Source organism: Tupaia chinensis, unplaced genomic scaffold (genome assembly GCF_000334495.1).
Source record: "Tupaia chinensis unplaced genomic scaffold, TupChi_1.0 Scaffold000126_2, whole genome shotgun sequence".
NCBI classification, from domain to species: domain Eukaryota; kingdom Metazoa; phylum Chordata; class Mammalia; order Scandentia; family Tupaiidae; genus Tupaia; species Tupaia belangeri.
The window spans coordinates 2898321-2914084 of record NW_006159594.1 but is presented as its reverse complement, the minus strand read 5'-3'; the positions used below and the strand labels follow the sequence as shown (position 1 = coordinate 2914084).

Here is a 15764-nt window from a genome sequence, read left to right as displayed (position 1 = left end):
TAAAGAGAGCCAAGGAAATGAAAGCATTCTTGGATTAATTATAATGAAGGTCCGATTTCTCAAGCTCAAGGGCCTACTACCAGCCAGTGCAAAATCTCCAATCACTATAACTTAAGCTGGGTTTCCTGTTTTCTGCTGATGTGATCTTTTGGTGTGAGCAACAAGAATTATGGGTGCTTATGTGGTGACTTTTAAGTTCTTACTAAACTCGGGCCTGAGGGCTTGTTAGAGAGTAGCACAAGACTGAGATAATCTTACCTGATCTTACCCTTACAGCACCAGACGAGAACGCTAGGGTTTAAAGACAAGCAGGAAGCATCAGCAGCTCTGACCAGGCAGCCATCCTAAGAAGATGCAGTCACTCCTGCTCCTGTTGGCCTTCCTTCTGTGCCCCAGGGCTGAAGCAGGTGAGTGACCATCCCCACAAATATCCTCCCAACCCCAGCCCACAGTCCTGCTCAGATGCCATACACTCAGATACATTCTGGCTCTGGGTCATCTCCAGGAACTTTCTGAACTCTAGATCCAATCTCACCCACAGACCAGCAAATCTGGTACCAGATAGAAACTCAGGAATAACAGGGAGAAGGCTGTTCTCCATAAGAGCCAGTGGGTACTATTCCCTCCTTAAGTCCTGCCCTTGTCATCCAGAAAATGGGTTCTATACAAATGCATTTGGGAGAATGTTGGAAGCTGGAAATAAGAAATAATTCCCCAAGGGAAAAAAAAAAAAAAAACTTGGAGAAACAGGATGTCTTCTAAAATCAATGTAAGGTCACTAACTTTCTAATTCAGTGTCAATACCTACTCTCAATCTCCAAACCTTTCTCCAAATTTTGTCATTCTCATACTGCCCCAGAAAAAAATCTAAGGCCCAGTTCATCTCAGAATTGGTAACTTCCAGTCCCTTAACATCTATTTTTGCCCTACTTTAGGCTCAACATTTATCTGGTCCCTTTTTAGTTGTTGCTTGGTTTTGTTTTGGTTTTTGTATATTATAATATTCAGCATTTTCAGTTACACATGGGTACAATGGCTTTGTTAGACCCCATCTTCCCAACTGCTCGGCAGCCCATCAGCACTACCAAGAATCCCATCAGCACTACCCCAGCCAACCCTCACCCAGAGCTAATTGGGAGCCATTCCTCCATGCACCCAGGACATTTACCGGGCACCTATTTTGTGCCAGGCTTTAGCAGATAAAGATCCAAAACAATTCAACATCTTAAGCTCATTTTACAATATCACAAACCAGCAGAAGCTCAGTGGGCCTAGGAAACAAAAGGAGAAAAAAGACAAGGGGAACTTCAGAGAGAGGATTTTCCAGACTCTATGAGACCTTCACTACTTATTCCGAATGTAAATTCTGTCTGTTAAAGCAAATGTCTGAATCAGGAATTAAGGAAGAGAATTGTTCCCTTTATCAGGGAAAGAATTTGAATCCTGACAGGTCACTTTGCAAGCCAGAAATACTGTCCAAAGAACACAGGACAACCACTTCTTGGTTGCTTCTGGTGACTGCTGATCCCACCATCCAACATCTCCTCTGGCTCATTCCCTCTGTAGTTTATCCCAGTGTCACCTTCTTCAGCTTTTGGCTCTGTGAGCACAGAAAGCAAGGTAGTCTTTTTCTTTCAGAGAAAATCATTGGGGGCCATGAAGCCAAGCCTCATTCTCGTCCCTACATGGCATTTCTTCGGATCCAGACTCTAGAGGGAGCAAAAATATGTGGGGGCTTCCTGGTGCGTGAGGACTTCGTGCTAACAGCAGCTCACTGCCGGGGAAGGTGAGCTCCTGCCTATTGTCCTTAAGCTTATATGAACATTTCTCAGGGAGTGGCTTTCTTTTAAGCTACACATATAGGCCCCACATAAATAACTCCTTGGAGGACAGGTAAACTTTGGGAAAAGAGGGGCAGGTGAATGTAGGTGGCCAGTTGAAGAAAGAAGGAACAAACCTGTCAAAGGTGGGTGGGGAGGAGGTTTAGGAAGGATGTGTGCTAAAGCCCAGAGTAGAGACTAGAGAAAATCATTGTTTCACTTGGAGGCAGTCAGGCTCTGTGCATGACTGAGCACATGACATCTGCTCCAGAAACTTCCACCCAGCCCTGGCTGCCCAATAGGCAGAGGGCATGAGACACTCTGCCCCAGGCCCCATGCTCTAGAATTCCTCTCAATTCCAGACCTGCTTCACCCAGGGCTGCGCACTTCCCTTCACAGCTCCCAGAGCTGCATCCTCTGTGACTCTACCTCCCTCTTTACTTCCTCTGTAGCTCAATGAATGTCACCTTGGGGGCCCACAACATCATGAAGCAGGAGAAGACGCAGCAGGTCATTCATGTGGCAAGGGCCATTTCCCACCCGGACTATGATTCTGAGTCACACCTCAATGACATTATGTTACTGCAGGTAAGGCCCATTGCTCTGTTGGCTCCTGGACACTTTTATATTGAGCTTTTTGTACCTTTATGACCTCATTCCCATCCCTCTTTCCCAATATGACCTTCTTTCCAATATCACTCATCCTAGAGCCATGGAGGAGGAAACCTTGTAACTGTCTGAAATCTTTTTGAGCTATTAGTAGATTAGAACTTCTCTCCTCTGTCTTCAGCTGAAGAAGAAGGCCAAGTTGACTCCTGAGGTGCGCCTTCTCCCATTGCCCAAGAGAATGCAAGTGACACCAGGGATGGTATGCAGTGTGGCTGGCTGGGGACGCATTAGTCTACAGGAGAAAACAGTAAAACTCCATGAAGTAGAACTTGAAGTCCAAAAGGACCAGCAATGTGTTTCTCGCTACAAAGACCATTATAATAAAGCCACCCAAATATGTGTGGGGGACCCAAACAAAAGGAAGACTTCCTTTAAGGTGAGATTACCAGCACTTTCCATGCTTAGCCTGGACACAACAGAGCTTTGAGGGGATCCAGGACAGTGGAAAATAGCCATACCCAGCAACACTAAGCCTTTACAACCAACTCAGTCTCTGGTTTCTTCTACCTGGGGCAGAATAGGATAGTTGCTGTCCTCACAGCCACTTTATGGAGGAGTGACAGGTCCAGCCTTAGTCAACTAGAAAGAATCATCAGGACCAGGAGAGAATCCCAAGGTGAAGGGAGGTGGCAAGGTCTGCTTGGCCCTGATCACATGCACAGCCCCCTAACAGAGACACCCACCCATGGGCAGAAGGAAGAGCAGGACCTGGAGGAGGCCAGCTCAGCCCTTTCTCTCTCTGTCTGCAGGGGGATTCTGGAGGCCCTTTCGTGTGTAACAATGAGGCCCAGGGAATTGTCTCCTTTGGAAAAAAGAATGGAAAACCTCCACGTGTCTACACCAGGATCTCGAGCTTTCTGTCCTGGATAAGAAGTACAATGAGACAGTTCAGACTTCAGGGACCAGACTGAGGTGCTTCCAGGATTGATCTGTCCCTTCTCTCCAGGCAGAGGCCAGAAGCACACCAGGTGGAGAGAGCAGTGTGGAAGTTCCCAGAATTAATAAACTTTCATCTCTAGAGTGGAAGTGATTGATTCTTCTTTCATCCACCAACTCAACATTCCATAGATACCAGCCGTGTGTCCAGAGCCATCTGTTCACGTTCCTGATCTGTCTTAGTCTTTGCCTTCTAGCATACTCTGTTTTCCACCTCTAGAGTAAAAATTAATGTTGTGTTGTTACCGTCAACCTAGGGGAAAAAAAAAAAAGACTGAGACTTGATGAGTGAAAAAAAGTGATTTATTTGAGCCAGGGCTTAGGACAAGTCACCCAGATGAATAGCCTCTGGTTCCCTAGAAATGTGCTCATTGAAACTGTGACTGAGAAGGCTGGTTTCTGTCATAAAGAGAAAGGCAATGAGGGGAGGTTACAAATTGTGTATTAAGAGTTTACATTCTGGAGGGCAACAGGTGGTGTGGTGGTTAAGGACACTGGACTCTCACATGGCTGTCTGTGGTTCGAGTCCCAGACCTGACAGCTTGCTTTCTCTCTCTGTCACCCGCACTCTGCCCCTCTCTGGTCAAATTAAAGTAAATAAATAAAGTTAATTTTTTTTAATTCTTAAAAAAAAAAGAAAAGAGTTTACATTCTGCCAGCCAAGTTAGCTTGAATCACATAGCACACACGTGAGTGCCCAAGATCTGATAGGCAAGAGGACTGAAGGAAAAGGACTACTCTGACTAGACGCTGTGAAGCATGTCCATCTCTCTATATATATATCCCTCTTTTTCTCTCTCTTTCTACTCATGCATATGCACATGCTTTATCATGAATTAAAAAAGAAAAGAATTTACACTGGCACATTTAAAATAACACAGACAGCAGGTGTCATGGAGGTTAAGGTGACTGGATCCCACTTCACCTACAGCATGGTTGCAGTCCTAGACCAGTGGCTTGAAAAATCACACCTGGCACATGTGCATGGATGCCCAAAATCCTAAGAGGAGAATGGAAGAGAAGAAATTGTGGTGTGGTCATACCCCCTTTAGGGGCTGATTTCTCACTGTCCTTCTCTCTCTCTCACTCTCGCTCTCAACCTCACATATACCATAGCAATAATAATAATAATAAGGTAATAATAATAAAATAACAGACATCTGATTGGATATACCTTACACTTTACATCATGAACTGGAGAACACTGAAATGAAGGATGAGGGGTCACGTAAATCTATAATCCTTTGTAGTGGCACAGTTCATTTACTGTAAACTTACACATGCTGTTTGGGGTAATAACCCTGATGAGTGTGGGGTGTAACCAGAGTGTCAAGTTCATGCTGTACTCAGGCCTTTAGAATTAAAATACACCATGCCAGTAGGTAGCGTGGAGGTTAAGGCAGCTGGGTCCCACATGGCTAAATGCATATTTCAAGTCCCAGATCTGGTGGCTTGAAAAGCACACAAGTCACTATGTGCATGTATTCCCCAAATCCCTAGAGGAGAATGGAGGAGAAGGGATTGGGGCATAACCATTCCCCTGTGGAGAATTTTAAGATGCCACATTCAGGTGTCCAACTGGAATAGACCACGTGGGAGTCAAGCACCGTAATCACTACACTACCTGATGGCCCTGACCCATACTTTTCTACTGATAGCTGTTATCTCCATGCAGTCCCCCGTCCCTTATAAAACCATCTGCAAATTGGCTTAGCAATCAAAGGTAGATTCTTACAATGCATTGCCAGTGGGGTCACACTGTCATGAATTCTTCTTTCCTCAAAATACATTCTATGTTTTGTTGAGCAGTAAACGGTTGAAGCTGTTCTGTGGTTCCTGGACCAGGATATAGGGCCCCTGTCCAGCAGCACAACTAGGTACCACTTTTTTTGTTTGTTTATTCGTTTTATGGCTATCATTTTATCTTAGGCTGCCAGTTGGTCATGCACTGAGGCAATCCAGGCAGGAAGGTATGAGCCCTGATGTGCTCTAGCTTACAGGCCACAGGTAGCCTCACAATGCTAGGGAGAGTTTATTCCAATCCACATGCTCTGGGAACTAAGCTCTTCTGACCCTGTGACACCAGACCTGACAGCTCCATTAGACTTAGCCTGATCCCTAATAACAAACTATTAATTCACCAGAAAAGTCTTGATGTATTTTTCTACATAAAAATGCATCATGACTTTTCCAACAACCCAGTGTATTACAGAACCTTTCCCTGGTATCTATTTTTAGAAGCACAGTGAGCTGGCTTAGCAGGTAAGGTCTAACAGACTAGACATAACTGCTGATGACCAGACCAGCTATTAAGGCATCATGTATATCAGCCAGCACCACAGGTGAGCTGGACCAGAAACAGAACTACTAAACTGAGGTGGCTGAATAAATCCTTAACCACAAGTGAGGAAACACCACCAGCACAAACAGCAAAAACATGCAGGGGCCATCAAAAAGTTCAAGTATAATGAGTATCATGAGAAAATTGCATGGATTTCGTTTTTTTCCACCAAACTAAACTCAGACTCTAAATTCATTTTTTTCACAAACTTTTTGAAGTCTTGATACTGTCATGTCCTCATACTGCTAAGAATAGAATCTAGGAGGCCAGCAGGTGGTGTGGTGGTTAGGGTGGTTTGATTCCACATGGCCAACTGCTTTGTTCCAGTCCTGGACCTGACAGCTTGAAAAATATGCCAGACACATGTGCATGCATGCTCGAAAATTCCAAGGAGAATGGGGAAGGGATTGGGGAATATTTATTCCTCCTAGGGGATACTTTCTCACTTTTCTTCTCCCTCTCCTCTCCCCGCCTTTGTCTCTGGCAAGTGCATATGCCCTATAGCAAATAAAAAAAGAATCTGTGGCTGGCCTGTGTCACAGTGTTTAGGCATTGTGCAAAGGCAGTGAGATGCCATACGGTTGAACAGATTTCTTTCTTTCTTTTTCTTTTCTTTCTTTTGGTCTTTTTCTTTCTTCTTTTTCCTTTTTTTGTAGTGAGCAGAGGTTGTGCACCTCAGTGAAAGGAAGAAAGCACCATTAAAAGGAGACAAAGACTGCTCTTAGATCAGAGCTCCATTGAACACACTGATTCCAAGCTTTTTTGAGGCTCGATCAAATGTGTTTTTTTCTTTTTCTTTCCCTTTTTTTTTTAAGTTTTTACTAGAGTTAGTGTGCTTGTCAGAGAGAGACAGAGAGGTGAAAAGTGAGAAATCACTTCCCAGTAGAGATGGCCATACTCATACTGTAATCCCTTCTTCTTCATTCTTTTAGGATTTGGGACACTCAGGAACATGCACCTGGTGTGATTTTCAAGCAGCCAGGTCCAGGACTTGAGCCACGGGCAATCATGTGGGAATCCAGTGTTTTAACTACCATACCACCTGTGGATCCATGTAACTGTATTTTCACAGTCAGTGAAATGCTGCTAGCAGAATGCAGCATATGAACAATGGAACTTGTGCTGTGTATTTTAGAACTGCATACATGTCTCCTTTTATTGATGCATAATCTGGGTCACTGATTCTAACCACTAATCCACCAGACATGGGCCATACCTGGATAGGATGGACAGCCAAATATAGCCCCAGTAGTTTATGCTGTTTGCTTTGCATCAAATCACTTCAGCCCACTTGTGACTTGAGCTGCACTGCAGATGTTCAGGCACTGCTTTTCCATCTCAGGGTATTCTCTAAAGCTGTAGAAACTTCCTCTGTTCAAACAGGCTCAGCCCACAAGTGCAGTAGACTTAACACCTCCAGAGACAGAGTTTCAATAAATTTGGGATGGGAATTGGCTGTAAATGAGCAAGCCTTTAAATATTGGAAAGACCCTGGTGAAATCCATACTATGTGGAGCCTCAAAGAACCCTCAGCAGGATTCAGCTCCAGTTGCCAGCAACAATAAACAGCTCAGTAATTCATTCCTGGATCCCCTTCTTTTCCTGCATTATTCTTCCTACTCCCTCATTTTAATCTCTTGAAATCTCTTCTCAAATAAATTACCTCTACTAAATCCTTGTCTTGGACTTGCTTTTTGAGAGGAAAGCTTAAGGTGACTATACGCGGGTGAATAATCTTTGCCAAAAATTTATGCCCACCCAGAACCTGTGACTGTGACTCAATTTGGAAATAGGATATTTGCAATGTAATCAAGTGAAAATGAGGTCATGCTGGATTAGGATGGAAACCAATCCAATGAGTAGTATCCCTTTAAGAGAGGGAAATTCAGATACAGACTCTCAGAAGCGAACTCTCTGACAACAGATACAATAAATTGAAGCAATGCACTTACAAACTAAGGACTACTGACTCCCTCTCTGTCTATCTCTGTCTCTCTCTGGTAAGTGCATGCATCCTATGGCAAAAATCTAAGGAAAAAAACTGTTAGAAAGCACTACTTTTGCCATCAATCAGTAAATAAGAAGATACTGAGTACCCACTGAGTGTCAGGCTCTGTAAGTTCAAATGTGATCACCATGGGCACCTCCCTTAATGACATTACAATCTTAAGGACTTTCAGCAGAATGCCCCCAAGTCTCATTCTTTGATCCAGTTTGCTCAGATTGGCCTGAACTGTCTGAGAACTCCACACAAGTCAAAATAAACTTGTTTGGGGACAAGAGCAATCATTTATCTTAGAATTCACAGTTTTCATATACATTGTCCCATTTAAGAATGAGCTACAGTACAGGGGATTGAAATAATGGGAGACTTTCTGGCATCAAGGTTTTCAATTCTGTACTGAATGGCTCTCTACTCCTTGTTGGGGGAGCAATGGAGGGAATAAAAATGCAGCCAGGGAAGCCATTTCTTAATGGCTTATATCTAGTGAAATTTATAGGGTACAAAATTCAGTATAAACTCTGACATGGAAGAGAAACCACATTTCCTTATCTTCTTTAAATATCTCCAGATTCAGGGGACCTCACATGGTACCAGAAAAAATGGAAAACTTTTTGGAAAATGGAAAATGTCCTCTGAAGGACATCATAGTTGCTGCTACACCCGTAGTTTCCAAGCCCACACTGATCCTTCAGATTTGGGAAGCTCTGAGCTTAGGGGCCACATATGTGGTCATCTTTGTCGATACTGGGTCACCTATTCCTGGGTTAGTCTAGCCAGGCATGACCAGAAGCCATCCCCTTTAAGGCTTTCACATCAATCTGGGGTGCTGCTGTGAAGTCCAGTCACAGTGGATTACTGTCTCTGACCAAAATGCAGACACCACTAACACCAAACCCACGTTCACATGGGGGAACTATCTTCCTCTGGTTACCTATTACCCTCAAAGTATGCTTCCTCACGTCTTGTCACCCACAGAGACCTCTGTAGCAGAGTATCTTAAAGATAATGAGGGGAGAACATTTGACTTCACATCCTCTGCTTGAATGCTGAAAACAATCCTCAGAAAAAGAAGCACTAAAATCATGTTTGGAAAGGGAAAACAAAGGGATCAAAATAAATGAAAATAAACAATGACTCTACATGAACACACAAACTATATGTATATATATGTATGTTTATAATCATATATAAAAGTGTACATATATAAATCTGTGTATTTTAAAATGTATGCATGTGTGTACATATGTAAAGATATAGAACACATATGTAAAGAAACATATTTAGAGACAAAGCAAATAGACATGTAGACAGAGGTACATACATGAAAGCTACCTTGACACATACATAATCCATTTGAAGAAACAATTTTAGTTAAGAACATTTAAAATCTTCTATTGTGTCCAACATTCTTTTTATAGATAAGGAGAATGAGGTCCTGCAATTGACAATTGAGCCACATAACTGAAGAGGAGCCCAGCACTCCTAACCCCCAGATCAGGTCTCTTCTGGCTGAGAGATAAAGGCTCAGAAATGCAAAGGTCTGAAAAGTAGTCAGGCCCACACCCACGTGAGAGCTTCCCCGTACCCCTGACTAAGATGTTTTCCAACCTCCATTGCAACACTCTACAGAGAAAGCACCTGGGCTAGGTGGAGCAGCCATTCCCCAAAAGAACGCTAATCGTGAAAACACTGTCCTGTGCTGAACTGAAATCGGCCACACTGTGACTTCTGCCACTTCTAAGAGTGGTAGAAAGGAAAGTTTGCAGCTTAGCAGGCATGCATCCTGTGTGTGTGTGTGTGTGTGTGCACATTTTCTATAACCATGTGACCTTCAGCACATCATGTAGTACCTCTAAGTCTGTTTTAATTTAAAATGTGATAAATGAGGGACCAGTAAATGGCATAAGGGTTACATTGCCTCACTCCCACACAGTCAACCATGGTTCGAGTCCCAGACCTGTGGCTTAAAATCTCACACTACATGTATGGCGTGCAGGTCAAAATCCTGAGAAGAGTATGGAGGAGAAGGGATTGTGGCACGGCCATCCCTCCGGGGGGGGGGTGTGATTTCTTGTTTTCTGTCTCTCTGTCTCTCTCTGTCTCTCTGGAGAGCACATGTGCCCTATAGCAAACATCTCTCTTATATGTTGAAGATAACATGTATAGTATTCCCAACTGGACTGGTGTGAAATGTGTTAAAATTGGAACATTCACTTTACAAGTTAAGTGACATATGTGATTGTATAAAAGAGACTGAAATAAAAAATATTTAAAAAAATCTCTTTCTAAAAAAATGCGATAAATGATAACTCCGATGCAGAATGTGAAGAACTTAATGAGACAACACATGTAAGTCCCATACCCGAGGTTTGGAGCAGAGTAAGGTATGGATTAGTATTTATGCCTTTTGCCTTCTCTTGTCCCCCCTTCACTGCAGACAGGTTTAAAACAGCTCATCCTGCTACCAGATGACAGCCTCAGATCACTGTGGGCAGCTGTGATGTGCCCTGCCCTGACTCATCTTTTCCCAGTATGAGTCATCTGGGAGTGAACACCACAGTGAAGACCCTCTCCTCTGGGACACTCAGCAGGGCCTTAGGTGGGCACCCTCTTGGGACAAGGTTTATCTCCCCTACTTACCTGTGAATTCTTTTATGGGAACAAGAAAACATCCTGACCTCCCTGCCCTTGTGAAGACTGAGATGAGATTTCTAGAGAAGCAGCTAAACCAAAAGATGCAGACTGATGTTAATCCCGCTGATTCTAGTCCCCATTATTTCCCCAGGAGTGAACTCAGTTAACTCCTCATAACATTTATGAGTGGTGTGAAGTTATTCAAGATGCTCATAGGGGAACCACCAGATGGCATGATGGTTACGTCATTGAAATCCTATGTAGTTGACCTTGGTTTGAGTCCCAGACCAAGCAGCTTAAAATTCACTCCAGGTGCATGTGCACGCTTGCCCAAGATCACAAGAGCAGAATGAGAAAGAAGGGACTGTGGCATAGCCATCCCCACTGGGGGGTGGTGTCTTGCTTTCTGTATCTCTCTCTTCCACACACGTGCCTTATTTGAAAAAATCTCTCTCTAAAAAAAAAAAAAAAAAAAAATACTCATAGCCAGCCGCACAAAGTCATAGCATATCATCCCAAAAGGGACTGTGATGTGACCTTCCGTGTGACCTTGGGTTACTATCAAGACTCCCCTGCACCTGGAAATTTTATCTCTCCAGGAACTTCACCCACCAAGGCCACTTCCTTTCCCACAAAAGCATTTTGTTTCCATAGAGCCTGAAGCTTACTCCTTAGCCTTTGGAGTGATGAGCTCTTTTTCTTACCATCTTGTTCAGGTGTGCATGCTGTGAGACTTCTTACCATGTCTACTCGAGATGTGGCAAATAGATTTGGGGTAAGTAAGAAGCCTCAAGGGTTGAGTTCAGTGCCTTGGTAAATCTAACATAATCCAACAACAGATCTTCAGTCTCCAAGACTTAGAAATTTGAGATAAAGGAACTTTAAAACTGTTTAGAGTGGGCCCAGTAGGTGGTATGGTGGTTAAGGCACTGGACCTCCCCTTGACTAACTGGAGTTTGAGTCCTGGACCTGGCAGCTTGCTTTCTCTCTCTCTTTTTCACTCTTCCACTCTCTCTCTCTCTCTCTCTCTCTCTCCTCTCTCTGGTGTGTGCACATGTCCTATAGGAAGTTTAAGAATATTCATAATAAATAAAATTAAATAATTCTTTTTAAAAATTGTCTTTAGTTTTGCAACCATAAATTGGATTTTGTGGCTAATCATTCTGCATAAAGAAAATTGAGAATATGTAGTCAGGGATCCCTTAGTAAGTCATCCTGTCACAATTTCATTGGTAAAATGCTCTCAGAAGCCCAGCAAGTTTCTGCAGTACCTTGTGGGGAAATCCTTGAAGGTAGAATAGTCAGATTCTCTACTCCATTACCACGATGCTCCTGTTCTTATGGTCAAAAATAGAGAAGCTAAGTATCAGGGGGTATCTACAGCTAGAAGATGTCATACCAAAATTGGAGGACAGAGGTGACTAAGGAATTCTTAGACACAAATTGGTTTTCAAACACAACACTTTGTTAGCAAACCTACCTTGAACTTTGAAATAGACAGAGAGAGAGAAAGACCCACCAGTTTGGTAATCATATACTGGAGGTTCTGGTAAATGATTCAGTGATGTCCGTCATAACCACACAAACCAAAGTATTTGCCACATCCTGTGCAGACATGGTAAGAAGGCACACAGCATGAGCCCCTAAGAAAGACAATAAGAGAAAGAGTTTATCACGCCAGAAGGCTAAGGTGTGAACTTTAGGGTCTGTGGGGACAAAAGGCTTTTGGTAAGGAAAGTGCCCTTTGCATATGAGGTCCCTGGAAAGATCAAAATCCCTGGATGGAGAGAGGGAGGGTCTTGGGAGTGATTCAAGGTCACATCAAAGGCAACTTCACAGCCCAGAACATGGCTCACTTTTAACTTGTTCCCACCCTGAAGTGCAGTCAACCCCAGTTTATTTTTCTGAGTCAGTATTATTATCCTAGTTCCCAGTTCGATGGGGTTGGACACATTGTTCTCACCAAAACACACTTCCCACTTCCCTTATCTTTTCCTCTCTGTATCTCTTTATACCCACCCTAGATATTTACCACTCCAGATCTTCGCCAAATTATCCTCAAACCAACACCAAGACCTTGTTCTTCTCCATGGATTTTCATGTGCGTGTGTGGTGTTCCTATTCCTCATAAGTTCCTTTTTTTTCTTATTTTTTATATTCAATCACTGTATATCTTTACAATATTGAGAATGAATTTTTCACCATGAATACAGAGTATGTTAGTCTTCTCATTTTTGTTTGTTGGTGGTGGTGGCTGGAAAATGATTAGAGCACAAGTGAAAACTGAAGAGTGTTCTAGTAGATACCCTAACTCTGCAAAGTTCACAGATACCATCTGTTCTATAGATATTATTCTCTCCCTAATATATTTTACTACAGAGGCCAACTGGAAATACCACATTCCCCACTCTAATAAAAAAAAACCTAGGTCTCATTTACTAACAGGTTTTTTTCTAAAAATTGTGTCTTATTTCATGAAACATCTTGAAACTCTGACTAGAACCCCAACCTAATAGGTATGCAGAGATAACTGAGACAGGGATTTCTCTTTAGCCACAATGCTTAATCCCAAGGTCTAGTGATATCTGCTAGAGACAAGTGCTGGCCTTTTACACCTGAGTTCTGATTTTGTCATGACTTTAGAGAATTATGGGGCTCAGGGAAATTATGTTACAATAACAGACTCAAATGCCTCATATGTATGTGTAAATATCATGTCATCACACCATTCTCTTTTAACTGCTGGGAATGGCCCTGCTCACCTCCAATAAGAACTAGATATGATTCAGAGTGAGGCTAAGACCCAAGGGGGTTGCCCCCTCATAGGACAGGCATGATGTTCTTCTACATGTTGAAGAAGAATATCAGAGGAATAAACACATTCTTATTACTGATTTTAGATTCCAGATGTCTTTCCTATAGGGCTTTGGTTTTTTTATTAATTATTGAAGTTAAAGAAAATTTCCCCTAAACTCCCCCACTCCTTCTGTGCTCAACCTGATCAGCATATCATGTCAGGATGGCTACATTTAGGATTCCAGCCAAACTCTTAAAGAACCAATCCAAAGGGAAGTGGACAAGAATGAGGTGGTGGGAAAGGGCAGGGCCTTAGAACCAAGGGTTTCACGTACTCCTCTAGCCTCTCCTTTCTGTGTGAAAAGCTGGTGCTTTCTAAAGTTACCAAAGCAAGGCAGTGAATGATTGATGAAATTTGGGGAACTATAGTGATTCAGAGATTTAGCCAGCCTGAATAAAGTGGACACAAAGCCATGAAACTCTCTAGCTTAAAGGCAGCAAAATGACCCCTCCAGACACAGAACAAATACGGTTCCATAAAGCTGTGTTCTATTGACCCTGGTCACTCTAGAATTGACTTGTTACTTTATACTCCAGGCACCACATAAAGCCAGGACTATATTCTGAAATATTTCCCAAGTTCCAGTCTTTACAGAAATTGAACTAGGCTTCAAAGACCACAGAAACAAGGAATACAGTCTTTCTTTAGGAAAGTTACTAAACAAATGGAATACTGTAGCACCTGCCAAGAAAAATGAGCAATCTCTTGGGGAAGGTGAGAGTGTGATTTCCAGACTTATAACATTAAATATCTATAAAGTTCAGTTTTAAACAACAACAAAAGTAATTTTAAGTTCAAAGAAACAAAAGAAAATTAATACAAAACATCTTTGAGGGAGCCCTGACATTAGATATAATAGACAATACTTTTTTAAAAAAAGAAGTTTTTGCATTAGGGTATGTGCACTCACCAAAGAGACAGAAGCAATGAGAGGAAAAGAGAGAAATCACTCCCCAGGGGGATGACCATGCCACATCCCTTCTTCTCCATTCTCCTCTCAGGATCTTGGGCATGCATGCACATGTGCCCAGTCTGAGTTTCAAGCCACCATATCCAGGACTCAAACTGGAGTTGGCCACGTGAAGTTCAGCAATATAACCACTACACCATCTGCTGTCCCCACTAGAAAAATTTAGTTAATTAGTTAATTTTTAATTATTATTTTATTTTTTTATATATTCAATCACTATGCATCATTACAGCTTGTAAAATAAATGTCCCCAACATAAATACACTTCACACCAGTCTAGTTGAATACTATATATATATATATATATATATATATTATCATTCAAATATAATTTACTATTTTCAAAATACTTAAAGAGATAAAAAATCAACAGATTAAAAAATAAAGAAAATTAGCAGCAATGTATAAACATGTAGAACATATTTTAAAAGATAGAAATTATATTTTCAAAATAAAACATATAATTTCTGTAATGAAAGTTCACTAAAATTCACTAATGAGGTTCAATAGCAGATTCAAGTAGATGGAAGACAGAATCAGTGAACTTGAAGGACAAGTGAAATAGGTCAAAGAAAAAGAATGAAGAAAAAATGAATAGAAGCTAAGAGACCTATGGGACAGAAAAATATTCAAATTAGTAAGAGCAAAAAACTTCCCAAATTTGATGAAATACAAGAATATACACATCAAAGAGGCTTAACAAACTCCAAGCAAGGTAAGCTAAGAGACACACTCTCGAAACTGTCAAAAGGCAAATAGACTATTCAGCCATAAAAAATAACAAAACCCTGGCTTTTGACAGAAAGTGGCAGAATATGAAAGATTTACTGCTGAGTGAAGCAAGCCACGTTATGAAGGAGAGATATTGTATGTCCCCACTTAATATATACCGAGTGTCTGCACTCTGTGACTGAAACTGATTGACAAAAGGATATAGAAACACAGTAAATGAATGTGAATACCAGATAATAGTGTGTGTGAAAGAGTAGAGTCTGAGGAAGGACATTTAGAAGAAAAATAGAGAGACAAAGCATCAATGGGACAAAGAAACGTGGCATTATCTGTTGAAGATAATTTTATACTTTTATCAACTGGACTAGGGAGAATTGTTCACATGTTAGAATATTCACTTTTTAAGCTAAGTAACATGATTGAATGTATAAAAGAAAATGAAATTAAAAAATAGAGAAAAAAAGGCAATAGGAAGAGGAACATTTGACAGCAACAAGAAAGAAATGGCTCGGGGCCTGCGCGGTGGCAGTGGCCTGTGCGGCCGGGGCCTGCGCAGCGCCACCAGGCATGCACCTGTGCGTGGCCGCCGGCCGCAGGCGGCAAACTGAAGCCGAAAACAAGGATTAAAAACTTGCAACTATAAGCAACAGAAAGAAACTAGTTGTCCTAAACCAATTGAGAAATATATTGTATAGGAGGATTTTCTCTACCTATGGACAGTGAGAAGATGATGGTTACCAGCCCTGCATTACCTCAGGGAAAAACAAGAACTACTCTACCATTCTTAAGGAAGCCAGATA

General features: G+C 41.9%; 1 protein-coding gene across 1 annotated transcript in view; it reads left to right on the top strand.

Annotated features, from left to right (window-relative positions):
- The first annotated feature begins 204 nt into the window (after nt 1-204).
- The window catches only part of LOC102492779 (uncharacterized), a 23267-nt gene continuing 7707 nt past the window's right edge, over nt 205-15764 (top strand). Inside the window, exons 1-6 of the mRNA XM_027770331.1 lie at nt 205-407; nt 1639-1786; nt 2273-2408; nt 2611-2865; nt 3239-3396; nt 8340-8534. Coding sequence (XP_027626132.1) covers nt 353-407; nt 1639-1786; nt 2273-2408; nt 2611-2865; nt 3239-3396; nt 8340-8534 — 947 coding nt within the window. The 5' untranslated portion in view covers nt 205-352. The remainder of the gene's footprint in view (nt 408-1638; nt 1787-2272; nt 2409-2610; nt 2866-3238; nt 3397-8339; nt 8535-15764) is intronic.